Source organism: Oncorhynchus masou, chromosome 12, assembly GCF_036934945.1.
Source record: "Oncorhynchus masou masou isolate Uvic2021 chromosome 12, UVic_Omas_1.1, whole genome shotgun sequence".
Taxonomy (NCBI): domain Eukaryota; kingdom Metazoa; phylum Chordata; class Actinopteri; order Salmoniformes; family Salmonidae; genus Oncorhynchus; species Oncorhynchus masou.
In genome coordinates this window covers 95738539-95761728 of record NC_088223.1, presented here as the reverse complement: position 1 = coordinate 95761728, position 23190 = coordinate 95738539, and the positions used below count along the sequence as shown (strand labels likewise).

At 45.7% G+C, this 23190-nt stretch overlaps 1 protein-coding gene across 2 annotated transcripts in view; it reads left to right on the top strand.

The window, feature by feature from the left end:
- The window catches only part of LOC135551102 (periostin-like), an 89529-nt gene that overhangs the window by 7434 nt on the left and 58905 nt on the right, over positions 1-23190 (top strand). For both annotated transcript variants that reach the window (XM_064982519.1, XM_064982518.1), the window contains exons 3-5: positions 16736-16800; positions 18581-18738; positions 20966-21130. In XM_064982519.1, the coding sequence (XP_064838591.1) occupies positions 16736-16800; positions 18581-18738; positions 20966-21130 (388 nt within the window). The remainder of the gene's footprint in view (positions 1-16735; positions 16801-18580; positions 18739-20965; positions 21131-23190) is intronic.

Genomic DNA, 23190 nt, shown 5'->3' with positions numbered 1-23190 from the left:
CCCCCTCTCATGTCTGTGCTATCCTGTCTCCTTTCCTCTCCCTCCACCCTCTCTCATGTCTGTGCTATCCTGTCTCCTTTCCTGTTCATTTCACTGGAAATGCATGACTGAGTCTTGTTTCAGAACCGAGAGAGAGAGAGAGAGAGAGAGAGAGAGAGAGAGAGAGAGAGAGAGAGAGAGAGAGAGAGAGAGACAGAGAGAGAGAGAGAGAGAGAGACAGAGAGACAGAGAGAGAGAGAGAGAGAGAGAGAGACAGAGAGAGATGTTAAAGTAATAGGAAGTTACACCAACTCAGTTACCGCACAGAGTTACACCATATTAGACAAGCCACAGCTTCCCTGGCCTCCAGGTTGTTATGATCCGTAACACAATAAAGAGTTTCTTCATGTCTTGAAGCCTCAAGTCTATCCCCTGTTACTTAATTGAAGCCTCCAGTGCTAGATACATGTGATGGAGTCTGTCAGCATTTAACAGACCTAGTAGTTGATGAGGTGCCTTTGCAAACTAAAAAGATGTGCCATTACGACATCGGGAGGCTGTGTCAATGTCCCCTGTTTGCCATAGCATTGTACATTTTTTTTTAACTAGGCAAGTCAGTTAAGAACAAATTCTTATTTTCAATTATGGCCTAGGAACAGTGGGTTAACTGCCTGTTCAGGGGCAGAACGACAGATTTGTACCTTGTCAGCTCGGGGGTTTGAACTTGCAATCTTCCGGTTACTAGTCCAACGCTTTAACCACTAGGCTACCCTGCCGCCCCTTTAGTGTAACCAAGGTAACGCATTTTTCCAAGTGTGCGTAGCCTATCACATGATCGAGTATATACATGTGACCTGTGATTCAACAGTACTATGTAGTTGTTTGGTGCGATATTCTACGGCTACTCTTGGATGGGGCACCAATAACCTGGTGCAGCAGATGGACTGAACCATCTGGGAAAACAACATGAGTCATTATTGGTATAGATAGATAAATAAAAATAAATTATTAATCCATTTTAGCAGCTATTACTATTACTCACACACTGAGCAGTCATTGAAGTCATCATTAGTGATTCTCTATTCATTGGTGGGCCATTTTATATCCATTAGCTAGATTACACCATAAAACAATCAATCAATCACATGTATTTATAAAGCCCTTTTTACATCAGCTGATGTCTCAAAGTGCTATACAGAAATCCAGCCTAAAACCCCAAACAGGAAGCAATGCAGGTGTAGAAACACAGTGGCTAAGAAAAACTCCCTAGAAAGGGTGTAACCTAGGAAGAAACCTAGAGAACCACGCTATGAGCGGTGGCCAGTCCTCTTCTGGCTGTGGTAGGAGGAGATTATAACAGAACATGGCCAAGATGTTGACCAGCTGGGTCAAACAACAAGATGTTGACCAGCTGGGTCAAATAATAATCACAGTGGTTGTAGAGGGTGCAACAAGTCAGTACCTCAGGAGTAAATGTCAGTTGGCTTTCGGAGCCGAGCATTCAGAGGTCGAGACAGCAGGTGTGGTAAAGAGAGAGAGAGTCGGAAACAGCAGGTCCGAGACAAGGTAGCATGTCTTGTGAACAAGTCAGAGTTCCATAGCCGCAGGCAGAACAGTTGAAACTGGAGCAGCAGCAGGGCCAGGTCAGGTAGTCCTGAGGCATGATCCTAGGGCTCAGTTCCTCCAGGAGGGAGAGAGGGAGAGATGGTATTAGAAGGAGCATACTTAAATTCCCACAGGACACCAGATAGGACAGGAAAATTACAACAGACTGACACTAGCCCCGCGGCACATAGAGACTGGAGGCTGAGACAGGGGTGGGACAGCAGACACTGTGGCACCGTCCGAAGATATCACTGGACAGGGCCAATCAGACAGGATATAACCCCACCCACTTTACCAAGCACACCACACCACTGGAAGGATATCAACAGACCACCAACTTTGTAACCTGAAACAAGGTATAGACCACAAAAATGTCCTCCACCGCACAAGCCCGAGGGGACACAAAACAGGACTGGAAGAACAGGACAGGAAGAACACGTCTGTGACTCCACCCCTCCTAGGGACGGCATGGAAGAAAAAGAAAGCCAGTGACTCAGCCCCCGTAATAGTTCCAGAGGCAGAGAATCCCAGTGGAGAGACGGGAGCTGGCTAGGCAGAGACAGCAAGGGCGGTTCGACTACACTCAATCATAGGACCTACTGAAGAGATGAGTCTTTAATAAAGACTTAAAACCTGTTATCCTCGGCAACAACCGCTGAAATGGCAGAGCGCGAAATTCCTTTTTTTATTTTTTATTTAGCTTCCATACATTCACAATACACCAAATTAAAGCTTAACTTCTTGTTAATCTAGCCATCGTGTCAGATTTCAAAAAGGCTTTCCAGCGAAAGCACACCATACGATTATGTTAGGTCAGAGCCTAGTCACACAAAAAAACATACAGCCTTTTTCCAGCCAGGGAGAAGAGTCACAAAAAGCAGAAATAGAGATCAAATTAATCACTAACCTTTGATGATCTTCATCAGATGGCACTCACAGGACATCATGTTACTCAATACATGTATGTTTTGTTCTATAATGTGCATATTTATATCCAAAAATCTCAGTTTACATTGGCTCATTATGTTCAGTAATGTTGTGCCTCGAAAACATCCGGCGAATTGACTGTGTCAACGAGTAGGTCTGGAGACATGTTGGACAAAACATACCGAGTCGATGGAGGCTTCGAAAGCCTTTTGGAGTGGGTCTGTGGACTTTTCCATGTGAATATTAATGTCACCAAAAATCTGCCATGTCTACAAACTCCGATAAGAATTCAGGGAACTCAGTGAGGAACGCTGTATACGGCCCAGGAGGCCTGTAAACAGTAGCTATTAAAAGTGATTGAGTAGACTGCATACATTTCATGACTAGAAGCTCAAAAGACAAAAACACAGCCATTTTATGATTTTATTTTTTACATTTGCTGTAGTAACGTTTAGCAACACCTCCGCCTTTGTGGGATGAGGGGGGGGGATATGGTCACTAGTGTAACCAGAAGGTGAGGCCTCATTTAACACAGGAAATTCATCAGGCTTAAGCCATGTTTCAGTCAGACCAAGCACATCAAGATTATGATCAGTGATTAGTTAATCGACTATAACTGTCTTTGAAGTGAGGGATCTAACATTAAGTAGCCCTATTTTGAGATGTGAGATATCACAATCTCTTTCAATAATGACAGGAATGGAGGAGGTCTTTAGCCTAGTGAGATTGCTAAGGCGAACACCGCCATGTTTAGTTTTGCGATGCCTACATATTTTTCTAGCTGATTTATACGCTAAAGCTATGTTGCGCTTGGTAACCTCTGACTGTTTCATCCTAACATCGTTGGTGCTGACGTAGATAACAATATCCCTACACTCTCTACACTCAACAGTTTTAGCTTTAGCCAGCACCATCTTCAGCTTAGCCTTAACGTCGGTAGCCCTGCCCCCTGGTAAACAGTGTATGATTGCTGGATGATTCGTTTTAGGACTAATATCGCGGGTAATGGAGTCGCCAATGACTAGAGTTTTCAATTTGTCAGAGTTAATGATGGGAAGCTTCAGCGTCTCAGACCCCGAAACGGGCGGAGGAGAGACCAGAGAAGGCTCGGCCTCTGAACTCTGGGGAGAACCGGTTGAAAGTTTGTCGGTTGAATGTGCGACACCGGTTGAGTATTCCTACAGCATTTCTCTCCAGAAGCGTTGAGAAAATTTTCCGGCTGCGGGGACTGAACTACTATCTGTACTGGTGGCCCAGACGCTGTTTTATCCTTTCCTTCACGTAAATTATCCTTGATTGTGGCTGAAGCTGGGCTTGCAGCACGGCAATCCTCAGCATAAGGCCATCGTTCTCCAGTATATTACACATCCAAAGTCCTAATGCAAAGTTACTCTTCACTTATTAACAACCAATATAACGTATATATGCCGGGAGGTTTAATAATGACCCAATACAGATGAACAAACGCTGAACGTGAGAGAAAACAATACTACCTAATGACTGAGGCTACTGAGAGCTAAATAAAGGGAGATTAATCAGGAAGATGACGAAGTCCAGGTGTGCGTAATGATGGGGAGCAGGTGCGCGTAATGATGGTTCCAGGTGCACGTAATGATGGATCCAGGTGCGCGTAATGATGGTTCCAGGTGTGCGTAATGATGGTTCCCAGGTGTGCGTAATGATGGTTCCCAGGTGTGCGTAATGATGGTTCCCAGGTGTGTGTAATGATGGCTCCCAGGTGTGCGTAATGATGGTTCCCAGGAACGGTGGTTAATAGACAGGCAAAGTCAAGCGCTGGAGGGAGGGACTAGGAATCCTATTCCCTACAATGTAAACTCCAACATGAATATTTTCACATGAATCAAACCAAATCACGTGCACTTATGACTACAGGTTACAATTACATTTACAGCCAACTTCTACTACCAGCCTTCTAATGCTTCATTAGCTTTGCATGAGTCAACACCTAGCTATCTAATGTATAGCTTTCATAGCAAATTGAGCCACATTAAATTAAACCATGGAAAAACAATGCCATCTAACCCATTATCTTGGGCAGCTAACCAGCCAGCTAACATTAGCTATTTTAGCCATTTAGCCTAGCCTAGCTGTTGACCATGGTCGGGATAGCAAGGCATAGCAAGCACAGAGCACAACAACTCGACACAAACGAGCACAGGCAGGAACCCACAGGACACAACTAAAACAAAAACCCAGCAGATTTACAGATTAATGGGTCCCATCAGATAAGCAAAAGGATGAAGGTTGGGTTTAATTGGTTGCTACCAAAGCAAAAGCCAGGAAGAGAGGTGCCGTACTGCTGTATTGAAGAGAGCTGGGCTAACTTTGCTTCCATGAAATGTAGTGCCTTCGGAAAGTATTCACACCCCTTGACGTTTTACCCATTTTGTTCTGCGATTAAAATATATTTAATTGTGTTTTTTTGTCATCGATCTACACAAAATGCTAATCTCAAGTGTAAAACAAATCTAGCATTTGTCAAATAAACATGAAAAATAAAATACAAATATATCTTCATTAGATAAGTATTCAATCCCCTGCATCAATACATGTTAGAATCTTCTTTGGCAGCTGTGAGTCTTTCTGGGTAAGTCTCTAAGAGCGTTGTACTAGATTGTACAATATGTGACTCACCTCCTGGATTCGTATGTAGCAACATTTGAAATGTTTTTTTTTTACATTGGTAAAAGGTAGAGACTCAGAGCTCCAAAATGGTATATCACACACTGCATTTTTTGGGAACAATTGGAAAGTAATTATGCTTTGAAAGTTGATAAACTTGTAAACTCACTTTTGAGAAAATGGCCTTTGAATGTTTTGGTACCTACTGGAGGGTTCTTCTTTGTCGACAGCCATTCAGCATCGTTCACACCCTCTTAAGCCTCAGCCCCACCCATATCTTTAAGGATTCACATTTGAGGTCATGTGCTAAACAGTGAGTAGTGTAGTAAAGATTAAGACTAAAAGTGGTAGCAGCAATAAGATAGTAGAAGTCACCTAGTAAAATACTACTTGAGTAAAAGTCACCAAGTAAAATACTACTTGAGTAAAAGTCACCAAGTAAAATACTACTTGAGTAAAAGTCACCAAGTAAATTCTACTTGATTAAAAGTCTAAAAGTATTTGGTTTAAAAAAATACTTAAGTATCAAAAGTAAATGTTGTTGCTAAAATGTCCTTAAGTATCAAAAGTAAAAGTATAAATCATTTCAAATTCCTTAAACCAGAGGTCCCAATTTTTTAATTACATTTTTTATTGACGGATAGCCAGGGGCACACTCCAACACTCGGACATAATTTACAAACAAAGCATTTGTGTTAAGTGAGACTGTGTTGTATGTCACAAAATCACATTATTCATTTTATATATCAATATCAATGCTAAGTCTTGCTAAGTGGATGGGTCTCTACAGTAGGTGCTATAACCCCCAACCACATCTTGCTAAGTGGATGGGTCTCTACAGAAGGTGCTATAACCCCCAGCCACATCTTGCTAAGTGGATGGTCTCTACAGTAGGTGCTATAACCCCCAACCACATCTTGCTAAGTGTGTAAATGGTACAGCCAAATGGTTACTTGCATAGTAGCAATATCAACAATAGATAGTTTCAATATAAATAACATATGCAGTATGTACAAGAACAATATCAATAACAAACGTGAAAGATGAGGTAGTTATATGCATACCATCAGGGGTAAAGTGGCTGAGCAACAGGATAACAATAAATAGTAGCAGCAACGTGTGTTAGGAGAGAGTCATTTGAATAGAGGTACTGCAGATAGTGCTGTTGACTGGTTTGTCTGAATCAAGCACGAACAAGGGAATCTATGTTCAGAGAGCCTGTTTCTGTCCTCCCCTGACTTTGGTGCAGGGCATGTGATGTCCATAGCCTCTTCGTCGCAAAACTCCCAGATCTTCTCAAAAACATATGTTTGTCTCGCTGTGTCCAGGCCAGGTGGTGCTTGTACAGGCAGACCATCTATGGGAGGAAGGATGCATTTCAGCATTGCTCAGCAGCTGAAACCTGGTCCCGACAGAGCCTGAATGCTCCTTGGCAGCAACAACACCAGGTTCCAGAGCGTCGAAGCTGTAAAACAGGAAATAACCAACAAAGAACATGAGAAGACATTACAGCCTTCCACAATATCAATTCACCTCCCAAGTTTAGATAAGAAGAACCTCATACAATGCAATGAAAATGACATTGACCCAAAGTGCTGGTACTGCTTGATCTGTGGCAGTCAGGTGTCAGGTGTTGTTGCCAGCCATAGCTTTCCACCAGCACCGTACCATCCTCCAATCCAACCAGCTGTGGGATGGTGACCCCTGTCACAGTGATGTCCTTCACCGCCACTTGGTGAGGCCTGTGATCAGGGGGTGAAGGTCCAAACTACGGTGGAGCTTGTGCATGGTCCACCAGGCACAATACCAGAGCACAAACTTGTTCTTATTTTGGCCACTGCAGATATCACAATTCAGGTCCACACGTGTTTCCCCCAACTCCGCAGTTGGTGAAGTAATGGTGCATAAAGTGAATGACTACGCTGCTGCCTTTGCCTTGAGGAGATGCCTTCAATCAAGTAGTTGACTTGTATAGTAGATGGGACCTGGCTACATAGGATCAGAAGGATAGTAGATGGGACCTGGCTACATAGGGTCAGAAGGATAGTAGATGGGACCTGGCTACATGGGGTCAGAAGGATAGTAGATGGGATCTGGGTCAGGAGGATAGTAGGTGGGACCTGGGTCAGAAGGATAGTAGATGGGACCTGGGTCAGAAGGATAGTAGGTGCGACCTGGGTCAGAAGGATAGTCGGTGGGACCTGGGTCAGAAGGATAGTCGATGGGACCTGGCTACATAGGGTCAGAAGGATAGTAGTTGGGACCTGGCTACATAGGGTCAGAAGGATAGTAGATGGGACCTTGCTACATAAGATCAGAAGGATAGTAGATGGGACCTGGCTACATGGGGTCAGAAGGATAGTAGATGGGACCTGGGTCAGGAGGATAGTAGGTGGGACCTGGGTCAGAAGGATAGTAGATGGGACCTGGGTCAGAAGGATAGTCGATGGGACCTGGCTACATAGGGTCAGAAGGATAGTAGTTGGGACCTGGCTACATAGGGTCAGAAGGATAGTAGATGGGACCTGGCTACATAGGATCAGAAGGATAGTAGATGGAACCTGGGTCAGGAGGATAGTAGATGGACCTGGGTCAGAAGGATAGTCGATGGGATCTGGCTACATAGGGTCAGAAGGATAGTAGATGGACCTGGCTACATAGGGTCAGGAGGATAGTAGATGGGACCTGTCTACAAAGGGTCAGAAGGATAGTCGATGGGACCTGGGTCAGAAGGATAGTAGGTGGGACCTGGGACAGAAGGATAGTAGGTGGGACCTGGGTCAGAAGGATAGTAGGTGGGACCTGGGTCAGAAGGATAGTAGGTGGGACCTGGGTCAGAAGGATAGTAGGTGGGACCTGGGTCAGAAGGATAGTAGGTGGGACCTGGGTCAGGAGGATAGTAGGTGGGACCTGGGTCAGAAGGATAGTAGGTGGGACCTGGGTCAGAAGGATAGTAGATGGGACCTGGGTCAGAAGGATAGTAGGTGGGACCTGGGTCAGAAGGATAGTAGGTGGGACCTGGGTCAGAAGGATAGTAGGTGGGACCTGGGTCAGAAGGATAGTAGGTGGGACCTGGGTCAGAAGGATAGTAGGTGGGACCTGGGTCAGAAGGATAGTAGGTGGGACCTGGGACAGAAGGATAGTAGATGGGACCTGGGTCAGAAGGATAGTAGATGGGACCTGGCTACATAGGGTCAGAAGGATAGTAGATGGGACCTGGGTCAGGAGGATAGTAGGTGGGACCTGGGTCAGAAGGATAGTAGGTGGGACCTGGGTCAGAAGGATAGTAGATGGGACCTGGGTCAGGAGGATAGTCGATGGGACCTGGCTACATGGGGTCAGAAGGATAGTAGATGGGACCTGGCTAAATAGGGTCAGAAGGATAGTAGATGGGACCTGGCTACATAGGGTCAGAAGGATAGTAGATGGGACCTGGCTACATAGGGTCAGAAGGATAGTAGATGGGACCTGGCTACATAGGGTCAGAAGGATAGTAGATGGGACCTGGCTACATGGGGTCAGAAGGATAGTAGATGGACCTGGCTACATAGGATCAGAAGGATAGTAGATGGACCTGGCTACATGGGGTCAGAAGGATAGTAGATGGACCTGGCTACATGGGGTCAGAAGGATAGTAGATGGGACCTGGCTACATAGGATCAGAAGGATAGTAGATGGGACCTGGCTATATAGGGTCAGAAGGATAGTAGATGGGACCTGGCTATATAGGGTCAGAAGGATAGTAGATGGGACCTGGGTCAGAAGGATAGTAGATGGACCTGGGTCAGAAGGATAGTAGATGGGACCTGGGTCAGAAGGATAGTAGATGGACCTGGGTCAGAAGGATAGTAGATGGGACCTGGGTCCGAAGGATAGTAGATGGGACCTGGCTACATAGGGTCAGAAGGATAGTAGATGGGACCTGGCTACATAGGATCAGAAGGATAGTAGATGGACCTGGCTACATAGGATCAGAAGGATAGTAGGTGTGACCTGGCTACATAGGGTCAGAAGGATAGTAGATGGGACCTGGCTACATAGGATCAGAAGGATAGTAGATGGACCTGGCTACATAGGGTCAGAAGGATAGTAGATGGGACCTGGCTACATAGGGTCAGAAGGATAGTAGATGGGACCTGGCTACATAGGGTCAGAAGGATAGTAGATGGACCTGGCTACATAGGGTCAGAATGATAGTAGATGGGACCTGGCTACATAGGGTCAGAAGGATAGTAGATGGACCTGGCTACATGGGGTCAGAAGGATAGTAGATGGGACTTGGGTCAGAAGGATAGTAGGTGGGACCTGGGTCAGAAGGATAGTAGGTGGGACCTGGGTCAGAAGGATAGTAGGTGGGACCTGGGTCAGAAGGATAGTAGGTGGGACCTGGGTCAGAAGGATAGTAGGTGGGACCTGGGTCAGGAGGATAGTAGATGGGACCTGGCTATGTAGGGTCAGAAGGATAGTAGATGGGACCTGGGTCAGAAGGACAGTAGATGGGACCTGGCTACATAGGGTCAGAAGGATAGTAGATGGGACCTGGCTACATAGGGCCAGAAGGATAGTAGATGGGACCTGGCTACATAGGGTCAGAAGGATAGTAGATGGACCTGGCTACATAGGGTCAGAAGGATAGTAGATAGGACCTGGCTACATAGGGTCAGGAGGATAGTAGATGGGACCTGGCTACATAGGGTCAGAAGGATAGTAGATGGGACCTGGCTACATAGGGTCAGAAGGATAGTAGATGGACCTGGCTACATAGGGTCAGAAGGATAGTAGATGGACCTGGCTACATAGGGTCAGAAGGATAGTAGATGGGACCTGGCTACATAGGGTCAGGAGGATAGTAGATGGGACCTGGCTACATAGGGTCAGAAGGATAGTAGATGGGACCTGGCTACATAGGGTCAGAAGGATAGTAGATAGGACCTGGCTACATAGGGTCAGAAGGATAGTAGATGGGACCTGGCTACATAGGGTCAGAAGGATAGTAGATGGGACCTGGCTACATGGGGTCAGAAGGATAGTAGATGGACCTGGCTACATAGGATCAGAAGGATAGTAGATGGACCTGGCTACATGGGGTCAGAAGGATAGTAGATGGGACCTGGCTACATAGGATCAGAAGGATAGTAGATGGGACCTGGGTCAGAAGGATAGTAGGTGGGACCTGGGTCAGAAGGATAGTAGATGGACCTGGGTCAGGAGGATAGTAGATGGGACCTGGGTCAGAAGGATAGTAGATGGGACCTGGCTACATAGGGTCAGAAGGATAGTAGATGGGACCTGGGTCAGAAGGATAGTAGGTGGGACCTGGGTCAGAAGGATAGTAGGTGGGACCTGGGTCAGGAGGATAGTAGGTGGGACCTGGGTCAGAAGGATAGTAGATGGGACCTGGGTCAGAAGGATAGTAGGTGGGACCTGGGTCAGAAGGATAGTAGATGGGACCTGGGTCAGAAGGATAGTAGATGGGACCTGGGTCAGAAGGATAGTAGGTGGGACCTGGGTCAGAAGGATAGTAGATGGACCTGGCTACATAGGATCAGAAGGATAGTAGATGGGACCTGGCTACATAGGGTCAGGAGGATAGTAGATGGGACCTGGCTACATAGGGTCAGAAGGATAGTAGGTGGGACCTGGGTCAGAAGGATAGTAGGTGGGACCTGGGTCAGAAGGATAGTATGTGGGACCTGGGTCAGAAGGATAGTAGGTGGGACCTGGGTCAGAAGGATAGTAGATGGACCTGGCTACATAGGATCAGAAGGATAGTAGATGGGACCTGGCTACGTAGGGTCAGAAGGATAGTAGATGGGACCTGCTACATAAGGTCAGAAAGATAGTAGATGGAACCTGGCTACATAGGATCAGAAGGATAGTAGATGGGACCTGGCTACATAGGGTCAGTAGGATAGTAGATGGACCTGGCTACATAGGGTCAGAAGGATAGTAGATGGGACCTGGCTACATAGGGTCAGAAGGATAGTAGATGGGACCTGGCTGTATAGGGTCAGTAGGATAGTAGATGGACCTGGCTACATAGGGTCAGAAGGATAGTAGATGGGACCTGGCTACATAGGGTCAGTAGGATAGTAGATGGACCTGGCTACATGGGGTGGCAGGGTTGCCTAGTGGTTAGAGCGTTGGACTAGTAACCGAAAGGTTGCAAGTTCGAATCCACGAGCTGACCAGGTACAAATCTGTCATTCTGCCCCTGAACAGGCAGTTAACACACTGTTCCGTCCTTGAAAATAATAATTTGTTCTTAACTGACTTGCCTAGTAAAATAAAGGTTAAAAAAAACAACAACATAGGATCAGAAGGATAGGATCAGAAGGATAGTAGATAGGACCTGGCTACATAGGGTCAGAAGGATAGTAGATGGGACCTGGCTACATAGGATCAGAAGGATAGTAGATGGACCTGGCTACATAGGGTCAGAAGGATAGTAGATGGGACCTGGCTACATGGGGTCAGAAGGATAGTAGATGGACCTGGCTACATAGGGTCAGAAGGATAGTAGATAGGACCTGGCTACATAGGGTCAGAAGGATAGTAGATGGACCTGGCTACATAGGGTCAGAAGGATAGTAGATGGGACCTGGCTACATAGGGTCAGAAGGATAGTAGATGGGACCTGGCTACATAGGGTCAGAAGGATAGTAGATGGACCTGGCTACATAGGGTCAGAAGGATAGTAGATGGACCTGGCTACATAGGGTCAGAAGGATAGTAGATGGGACCTGGCTACATGGGGTCAGAAGGATAGTAGGTGGGACCTGGCTGTATTGGGTCAGAAGGATAGTAGATGGGACCTGGCTACATAGTGTCAGGAGGATAGTAGATGGGACCTGGCTACATAGGGTCAGAAGGATAGCAGATGGGACCTGGCTACATAGGGCCAGAAGGATAGTAGATGGGACCTGGCTACATAGGGTCAGAAGGATAGTAGATGGGACCTGGCTACATGGGGTCAGAAGGATAGTAGATGGACCTGGATAGTAGATGTGACCTGGCTACATAGGGTCAGAAGGATAGTAGATAGGACCTGGGTCAGAAGGATAGTAGATGGACCTGGATAGTAGATGTGACCTGGCTACATAGGGTCAGAAGGATAGTAGATGGGACCTGGCTACATAGGGTCAGATGGATAGTAGATGGGACCTGGCTACATAGGGTCAGAAGGATAGTAGATGGGACCTGGCTACATAGGGTCAGAAGGATAGTAGATGGACCTGGCTACATAGGGTCAGAAGGATAGTAGATGGACCTGGCTACATGGGGTCAGAAGGATAGTAGATGGACCTGGATCAGAAGGATAGTAGATGGGACCTGGCTACATGGGGTCAGAAGGATAGTAGATGGGACCTGGATCAGAAGGATAGTAGATGGGACCTGGCTGCATAGGGTCAGAAGGATAGTGGATGGGACCTGGCTACATAGGGTCAGAAGGATAGTAGATGGGACCTGGCTACATAGGGTCAGAAGGATAGTAGATGGACCTGGCTACATAGGGTCAGGAGGATAGTAGATGGGACCTGGCTACATAGGGTCAGAAGGATAGTAGATGGACCTGGCTGCATAGGGTCAGAAGGATAGTGGATGGGACCTGGCTACATAGGGTCAGAAGGATAGTAGATGGGACCTGGCTACATAGGATCAGAAGGATAGTAGATGGACCTGGCTACATAGGGTCAGAAGGATAGTAGATGGGACCTGGCTACATAGGGTCAGAAGGATAGTAGATGGGACCTGGCTACATAGGGTCAGGAGGATAGTAGATGGGACCTGGCTACATAGGGTCAGAAGGATAGTAGATGGGACCTGGGTCAGAAGGATAGTAGATGGACCTGGGTCAGATGGATAGTAGATGGGACCTGGCTACATAGGGTCAGAAGGATAGTAGATGGGACCTGGCTACATAGGGTCAGAAGGATAGTAGATGGGACCTGGCTACATAGGGTCAGAAGGATAGTAGATGGGACCTGGGTCAGAAGGATAGTAGATGGGACCTGGCTACATAGGGTCAGAAGGATAGTAGATGGGACCTGGCTACATAGGGTCAGAAGGATAGTAGATGGGACCTGGGTCAGAAGGATAGTAGATGGGACCTGGCTACATAGGGTCAGAAGGATAGTAGATGGGACCTGGCTACATAGGGTCAGAAGGATAGTAGATGGGACCTGGCTACATAGGGTCAGAAGGATAGTAGATGGGACCTGGCTACATAGGGTCAGAAGGATAGTAGATGGGACCTGGCTACATAGGGTCAGAAGGATAGTAGATGGGACCTGGCTACATAGGGTCAGGAGGATAGTAGATGGGACCTGGCTACATAGGGTCAGAAGGATAGTAGATGGGACCTGGGTCAGAAGGATAGTAGATGGGACCTGGCTACATAGGGTCAGAAGGATAGTAGATGGGACCTGGCTGCATAGGGTCAGAAGGATAGTAGATGGACCTGGCTACATAGGGTCAGAAGGATAGTAGATGGGACCTGGCTACATAGGATCAGAAGGATAGTAGATGGGACCTGGCTACATAGGATCAGAAGGATAGTAGATGGGACCTGGCTGTATAGGGTCAGAAGGATAGTAGATGGGACCTGGCTACATAGGATCAGAAGGATAGTAGATGGGACCTGGCTGTATAGGGTCAGAAGGATAGCAGATGGGACCTGGCTACATAGGGTCAGAAGGATAGTAGATGGACCTGGCTACATAGGGTCAGAAGGATAGTAGATGGGACCTGGCTACATAGGGTCAGAAGGATAGCAGATGGGACCTGGCTACATAGGGTCAGATGGATAGTAGATGGAACCTGGGTCAGAAGGATAGTAGATGGACCTGGCTACATAGGGTCAGAAGGATAGTAGATGGGACCTGGGTCAGAAGGATAGTAGATGGGACCTGGGTCAGAAGGATAGTAGATGGGACCTGGGTCAGAAGGATAGTAGATGGGACCTGGGTCAGAAGGATAGTAGATGGACCTGGCTACATAGGGTCAGGAGGATAGTAGATGGGACCTGGCTACATAGGGTCAGAAGGATAGTAGATGGGACCTGGCTACATAGGGTCAGAAGGATAGTAGATGGACCTGGCTACATAGGGTCAGAAGGATAGTAGATGGGACCTGGCTACATAGGGTCAGAAGGATAGTAGATGGACCTGGCTACATAGGTCAGAAGGATAGTAGATGGACCTGGCTACATAGGGTCAGAAGGATAGTAGATGGACCTGGCTGTATAGGGTCAGAAGGATAGTAGATGGGACCTGGCTACATAGGGTCAGAAGGATAGTAGATGGACCTGGCTACATACGATCAGAAGGATAGTAGATGGACCTGGCTACATAGGGTCAGAAGGATAGTAGATGGGACCTGGCTACATAGGGTCAGCAGGATAGTAGATGGGACCTGGCTACATAGGGTCAGCAGGATAGTAGATGGGACCTGGCTACATAGGGTCAGAAGGATAGTAGATGGGACCTGGCTACATAGGGTCAGAAGGAGAGTAGATGGGACCTGGGTCAGAAGGATAGTCGATGGGACCTGGCTACATAGGGTCAGAAGGATAGTAGATGGGACCTGGCTACATAGGGTCAGCAGGATAGTAGATGGGACCTGGCTACATAGGGTCAGAAGGATAGTAGATGGGACCTGGCTACATAGGGTCAGAAGGAGAGTAGATGGGACCTGGGTCAGAAGGATAGTAGATGGGACCTGGCTACATAGGGTCAGAAGGATAGTAGATGGGACCTGGCTACATAGGGTCAGAAGGATAGTAGATGGGACCTGGCTACATAGGGTCAGCAGGATAGTAGATGGGACCTGGCTACATAGGGTCAGAAGGATAGTAGATGGGACCTGGCTACATAGGGTCAGAAGGAGAGTAGATGGGACCTGGGTCAGAAGGATAGTAGATGTGACCTGGCTACATAGGGTCAGAAGGATAGTAGATGGACCTGGGTCAGAAGGATAGTAGATGGGACCTGGGTCAGAAGGATAGTAGATGGGACCTGGCTACATAGGGTCAGAAGGATATTAGATGGGACCTGGCTACATAGGGTCAGAAGGATAGTAGATGGGACCTGGCTGTATAGGGTCAGAGGGATAGTAGATGGGACCTGGCTACATAGGGTCAGAAGGATAGTAGATGGGACCTGGCTACATAGGGTCAGAAGGATAGTAGATGGGACCTGGCTACATAGGATCAGAAGGGTAGTAGATGGGACCTGGCTACATAGGGTCAGAAGGATAGTAGATGGGACCTGGCTACATAGGGTCAGGAGGATAGTAGATGGGACCTGGCTACATAGCGTCTGAAGGATAGTAGATGGGACCTGGCTACATAGGATCAGAAGGATAGTAGATGGGACCTGGCTACATAGGGTCAGGAGGATAGTAGATGGACCTGGGTCAGCAGGATAGTAGATGGACCTGGCTACATAGGGTCAGATGGATAGTAGATGGACCTGGCTACATAGGGTCAGATGGATAGTAGATGGACCTGGGTCAGATGGATAGTAGATGGACCTGGCTACATAGGGTCAGATGGATAGTAGATGGACCTGGTGGTTTAAGGTGCTGCATCTCAGTGCATCTCAGTGCATCTCAGTACATCTCAGTGCATCGCTGTGCATCGCTGTGCCACTAGAGATTCTGGGTTTGAGTCCAGGCTCTGTCGCAGCCGGCTGTGACCAGGAGACCCATGGGGTGGCGCACAATTGGCCCAGTGTCCGGGTTAGGGGAGGGTTTGGCCGGCAGGGAGATCCTTGTCTCATTGCACACTAGCGACTCCTGTGGCGGGCTGGGCACAGTACAGGTCGCCAGGTGTACGGTGTTTCCTCCGACACATTGGCTGGCTTCACCGGGTAAGTGGGCATTGTGTCAAGAAGCAGTGCGGTTTCGTTGGGTTGTGTTTTGGGGGACGCATGGCTCTCGACCTTCGCCTCTCCCAAGTCCGTACGGGAGTTGCAGCAATGAGACAAGACTGTAAGACTGTAATTAGATAGCATGAAATTAGGGAGAAAAAGGGGTGAAAAACGACACAAAAAAGTCCTTGTTTTTGAAAGAAAAGCTAGTTTTTTTGGTCCTTTAGAATATCATCAAATTGATCTGCAATACAGTGAAGACATTGTTGATGTTGTAAATCAAATCAAATCAAAGTTTATTTATCACGTGTGCCGAATACAACCTTACAGGGAAATGCTTACTTACAGGTTCTAACCAATAGCACAAAAAAAAGTATTAGGTGAACAATAGAAATAAAAACAACAGTAAAAAGACAGTGATAAATAACAGTAGCAAATGACTATTGTAGCTGGAAATGGCAGATTTCTTTATGGAATATCTACAAAGGTGTCCAGAGGCCCAGCAACCATCACTCCTGTGTTCCAGCTGTGTTAGCTAATTCAAGTTTATCATTTTAAAAGGCTGATTGTTATTAGAAAACCCTTTTGCAATTATGTTAGAACAGCTGAAAACTGTTGTTCTGATTAAATAATATTCTATCTCTTATAGTTGTGTCTTGTCCTAACAGGGTGGTTCTATCTCTTATAGCTGTGTCTCGTCTTTTCTCCAGGATGGTTGTCTATGAGTGCTGTCCAGGCTACATGAAGCTGGAAGGCATGAAAGGATGCCCTGCAGGTTTGTGCATACAAGTGTAGGTCATATACCCAGTCTATGAAAAACCATACACCCTCCGAAATGAGGCTTCATAGGATTTCACGCTGTACTCTCACCCTATAGATCCTCACCTTATATCTCCTCTCTCTCACCCCATAGATCCTCTCCTTATATCTCCTCTCTCTCACCCTATAGATCCTCTCCTTATATCTCCTCTCTCTCACCCTATAGATCCTCTCCTTATAGCTCCTCTCTCTCACCCTATAGATCCTCTCCTTATAGCTCCTCTCTCTCACCCTATAGATCCTCTCCTTATATCTCCTCTCTCTCACCCTATAGATCCTCTCCTTATAGCTCCTCTCTCTCACCCTATAGATCCTCTCCTTATAGCTCCTCTCTCTCACCCTATAGATCCTCTCCTTATATCTCCTCTCTCTCACCCTATAGATCCTCTCCTTATAGCTCCTCTCTCTCACCCTATAGATCCTCTCCTTATAGCTCCTCTCTCTCACCCTATAGATCCTCTCCTTATAGCTCCTCTCTCTCACCCTATAGATCCTCTCCTTATAGCTCCTCTCTCTCACCCTATAGATCCTCTCCTTATATCTCCTCTCTCTCACCCTATAGATCCTCTCCTTATAGCTCCTCTCTCTCACCCTATAGATCCTCTCCTTATAGCTCCTCTCTCTCACCCTATAGATCCTCTCCTTATAGCTCCTCTCTCTCACCCTATAGATCCTCTCCTTATAGCTCCTCTCTCTCACCCTATAGATCCTCTCCTTATAGCTCCTCTCTCTCACCCTATAGATCCTCTCCTTATAGCTCCTCTCTCTCACCCTATAGATCCTCTCCTTATATCTCCTCTCTCTCACCCTATAGATCCTCTCCTTATAGCTCCTCTCTCTCACCCTATAGATCCTCTCCTTATAGCTCCTCTCTCTCACCCTATAGATCCTCTCCTTATAGCTCCTCTCTCTCACCCTATAGATCCTCTCCTTATATCTCCTCTCTCTCACCCTATAGATCCTCTCCTTATAGCTCCTCTCTCACCCTATAGATCCTCTCCTTATAGCTCCTCTCTCTCACCCTATAGATCCTCTCCTTATAGCTCCTCTCTCTCTCCCTATAGATCCTCTCCTTATAGCTCCTCTCTCACCCTATAGATCCTCTCCTTATAGCTCCTCTCTCTCACCCTATAGATCCTCCCTCTCACCCTGTATCTCCTCCCTCTAAGCCTATAGCTCCTCCGTCTCACCCTGTATCTCCTCCCTCTAAGCCTATAGCTCCTCTCTCTCACCCTGTAATCTCACCCTGGTCTCTCACCCTGTAGCCCCTCCCTCTTACCCTATAGCTCCTCCCTATCAGCCTATAGCTCCTCACCCTATAGCTCCTCCCTCCCAGCCTATAGCTCCTCACCCTACAGAGCCGCCTTCTCACCCTTTAGCTCCTCCCTCTCACCATATAGCTCCTCCCTCTCACCATATGGCTCCTCCCTCTCAACCTATAGCACCACCATCTCGGCCTATAAATACTCCCTCTCACCCTACAGCGCCGCCCTATCACCATTTAGCTCCTCCCTCTCACCCTATAGCTCCTCCCTCTCACCCTGGGTGAGCAGACTTCTTTTCCAGTTCAGCAATAGAACACTTGATTATCAACTCATTTGGTTTGATACATTGAATCAGGTGTGATAGTGCTGAGCTCGAACAGAAGCTTGGACACCCAGCAGGGTTGGCCTGCTCCAGTTGGTTTATACATTGTGTGTGACTTTAAACTCACTCTCTCTCTCTCGCTCCTCCAGTGGCTCCTATAGACCATGTGTATGGCACATTGGGCCTGGTGAAGGCTAGGACAACCCAGAAGTATTCAGCCCTCTCTAAGCTGAGGGAAGAGATTGAAGGGAAGGGATCGTTCACTATGTTTTCCCCTAGCGACGAAGCCTGGGACCTGCTGGACCCTGTAAGTTGACATAACTGTCGTTAGTCAATCAGTTACTTAGTTAAATAGTCAGTCAATCAGTGAGTCAGTCAGTGAGTCAGTCAGTGAGTCAGTCAGTGAGTGAGTCAGTTAGTCAGTCAGTCAGTCAGTCAATCAGTGAGTCAGTCAGTCAGTCAGTCAGTCAGTTAATTAGTTAGTCAATCAGTGAGTCAGTCATTTATTTAATTAGTTAGTCAATCAGTAACTTAGTTAAATAGTCAGTCAATCAGTGAGTGTCAGTTAATCAGTTAGTCAGTCAGTTAATCAGTTAGTCAGTCAGTTAATCAGTTAGTCAGTCAGTTAGTCAGTTAGTCAGTCAGTTAATCAGTTAGTCAGTCAGTTAGTCAGTTAGTCAGTCAGTTAATCAGTTAGTCAGTCAGTTAATCAGTTAGTCAGTCAGTTAGTCAGTTAGTCAGTCAGTTAATCAGTTAGTCAGTTAGTCAGTCGGTTAATCATTTAGTCAGTCAGTTAATCAGTTAGTCAGTCAGTTAGTAAGTTAGTCAGTCAGTTAGTCAGTTAGTCAGTCAGTTAATCAGTTAGTCAGTCAGTTAATCAGTTAGTCAGTCAGTTAGTAAGTTAGTCAGTCAGTTAATCAGTTAGTCAGTCAGTTAATCAGTTAGTCAGTCAGTTAATCAGTTAGTCAGTCAGTTAATCAGTTAGTCAGTTAGTCAGTCAGTTAATCAGTCAGTTAGTCAGTCAGTTAATCAGTTAGTCAGTCAGTTAATCAGTTAGTCAGTCAGTTAGTAAGTTAGTCAGTCAGTTAGTAAGTTAGTCAGTAAGTTAATCAGTTAGTCAGTCAGTTAATCAGTTAGTCAGTCAGTTAATCAGTTAGTCAGTCAGTTAATCAGTTAGTCAGTTAGTCAGTCAGTTAATCAGTCAGTTAGTCAGTCAGTTAATCAGTTAGTCAGTCAGTTAATCAGTTAGTCAGTCAGTTAATCAGTTAGTCAGTCAGTTAGTCAGTTAGTTAATCAGTTAGTCAGTTAGTTAATCAGTTAGTCAGTCAGTTAATCAGTTAGTCAGTCAGTTAATCAGTTAGTCAGTCAGTTAATCAGTTAATCAGTTAGTCAGTCAGTTAATCAGTTAGTCAGTCAGTTAATCAGTTAGTCAGTCAGTTAATCAGTTAGTCAGTCAGTTAATCAGTTAATCAGTTAGTCAGTCAGTTAGTCAGTCAGTTAATCAGTTAGTCAGTTAGTCAGTCAGTTAATCAGTTCGTCAGTCAGTTAATCAGTTAGTCAGTTAGTCAGTCAGTTAGTCAGTTAGTTAATCAGTTAGTCAGTTAGTCAGTCAGTTAGTCAGTCAGTCAGTCAGTTAGTCAGTCAGTCAGTTAGTCAGTTAGTCAGTCAGTTAATCAGTTCGTCAGTCAGTTAATCAGTTAGTCAGTTAGTCAGTCAGTTAGTCAGTCAGTTAATCAGTTAGTCAGTCAGTTAGTCAGTCAGTCAGTTAGTCAGTTAGTCAGTCAGTTAGTCAGTTAGTCAGTCAGTTAATTAGTTAGTCAGTCAGTTAATCAGTTAGTCAGTCAGTTAATCAGTTAGTCAGTTAGTCAGTCGGTTAATCATTTAGTCAGTCAGTTAATCAGTTAGTCAGTTAGTCAGTTAGTCAGTTAGTCAGTCAGTTAGTCAGTTAGTCAGTCAGTTAATCAGTTAGTCAGTCAGTTAATCAGTTAGTCAGTCATTTAGTCAATCAGTCAGTTAATTAGCCAGTTAGTCAGTCAGTTAGTCAATCAGTCAGTTAATTAGTCAGTTAGTCAGTCAGTTAATTAGTCAGTTAGTTAATCAGTCAGTCAGTCAATCAGTCAGTTAACTAGTCAGTTAATTAATCAGTCAGTCAGTCAGTTAGGCAGTCAATGAATCAGTCAGTCAGTCAGTTTGTCAATTAATCAGTCAGTCAGTCAATAAGTCAGTTAGTCAGTCAGTCAGTCAGTTAGTCAATCAGTCAGTCAGTCAATCAGTTAATTGATCAGTCAGTTAGTTAGTCAGTCAGTCAGTCTGTTAATTAGTCAGTTCGTCAGTCAGAAAATCAGTTAGTCAGTCAGTTAGTCAGTCAGTCAATTAATCAGTCAATCAGTCAGTCAGCCAATCAGTCAGTCAATCAGTCAGTCAGCCACACAGCCAGTCAGTCAATCAGTCGGTCAGCCATTCAGTTCTGTTCAGACAGGGAGATCTCTGCTTCCTCTTTCCCACACTCTCTTGTTCCTCCTATCCATCCCCAGGAGGTGGTTGGTGCCTTGGTGAGCAACGTCAACATCGAGCTGTACAACGCCCTGCACTATCACATGGTCAACCATCGCATGCTAACGAAAGACCTGAAGAATGACATGTCTATCACCTCCATGTACAACAACCAAGGACTCTACATCAATCACTACTCAAATGGGGTATGTATTCAACCGCTAGCCCCAAGACTTAAGCCTTAGCCCCTACTCCTGGACCCCCCAAAAACCTAGCTAGCACCTACTCCTAGATCCAACCGCTAGACCCTAGACTTAACCCTTAGCCCCTACCCCTGGACCCCCACCCCCCCCAAAAAAACTAGCTAGCACCTACTCCTAGATCCAACCGCTAGACCCTACCTTTAAACAACTAGTCCCCTAGCCCCAAGCCATAGCTAGCCCCTACCCAGACTTCTCTCATAGACCCATCAGTAAATGAGAATGTGTTCTCAGTCAACTTACCTAGTAAAATAAATATATCAGATCAGACAAGATTGAATAGTGTAATCAATATGCTAGAAACTCCATCTACACTATGTAGATGTTCAATATATATATATATATCTTTTTTCCAAGCCATTTTCTGCTACCAAAGTCATTAAACTCTGTAACAGTTTACCGTCACCATTGTCGTCATGGTGAAATCCCTGAGCGGTTTCCTTAATCTCCGGAAATGTAGTCAGGAAGGACGCCTGTATATTTGCAGTGACTGGGTGTATTGAAACACCCTCCAGAGTGTAATGAATAACTTCACTATGCTCAAAGGGATATTCAGTCTGTGTTCATATTATTCACCCATCGACCAATAGGAGCCCGTCTTTGCTAGTTATTGAAAAACCTCCCTGGTCTTTGAGGTTGAATCTGTGTTTGAATGAGGGACCTTACAGATAGTTGTATGTGTGGTGTACAGAGATGAGGTCGTCCTTAAAGAATGCATGTTAAACAGTGTTATTGTACACAGAGTGAGTCTGTGCAATTTTTTACGAGACTTATTGAGGCTTGTTACAACAAAAGGGTTGAATACTTGACTCAAAACATTTCAGCTTTTAATTTTAAATTAATTTGTAAAAAATGTCTAAAAGCATAATTCCATTTAGACATTTTGGGGTATTGTGTGTAGGCTAACTGATTGTGTGTAGTCTAACTGATGGTGTGTAGGCTAACTGATGGTGTGTAGGCTAACTGATTGTGTGTAGGCTAACTGATTGTGTGTAGGCTAACTGATTGTGTGTAGGCTAACTGATTGTGTGTAGGCTAACTGATTGTGTGTAGTCTAACTGATGGTGTGTAGGCTAACTGATTGTGTGTAGGCTAACTGATTGTGTGTAGGCTAACTGATTGTGTGTAGTCTAACTGATGGTGTGTAGGCTAACTGATTGTGTGTAGGCTAACTGATGGTGTGTAGTCTAACTGATGGTGTGTAGGCTAACTGATTGTGTGTAGGCTAACTGATTGTGTGTAGGCTAACTGATTGTGTGTAGGCTAACTGATTGTGTGTAGGCTAACTGATGGTGTGTAGGCTAACTGATGGTGTGTAGTCTAGGGACACAAAATCTACATTTAATCCATTTTAAATTCAGGCTGTCATACAGCATAATGCTGAAAAGGTCAATGGGAATAAATGAATACCTTCTGAAAGCACTGTATATATAAATATATATTCATATATAATACATATAATATATCTATATAAGTATGTATATATAAATATATATACATATATAATACATATAATATATCTATATAAGTATGTATATATAAATATATATAAATATACATATATAATACATATAATATATATAAGTATGTATATATAATCCAGGTCCTAATCCAGGCACTTGTCATCTCCCGTCTGGATTACTGCAACTCGCTGTTGGCTGGGCTCCCTGCCTGTGCCATTAAACCCCTACAACTCATCCAGAACGCCGCAGCCCGTCTGGTGTTCAACCTTCCCAAGTTCTCTCACATCACCCCGCTCCTCCGCTCTCTCCACTGGCTTCCAGTTGAAGCTCGCATCCGCTACAAGACCATGGTGCTTGCCTACGGAGCTGTGAGGGGAACGGCACCGCAGTACCTCCAGGCTCTGATCAGGCCCTACACCCAAACAAGGGCACTGCGTTCATCCACCTCTGGCCTGCTCGCCTCCCTACCACTGAGGAAGTACAGTTCCCGCTCAGCCCAGTCAAAACTGTTCGCTGCTCTGGCCCCCCAATGGTGGAACAAAC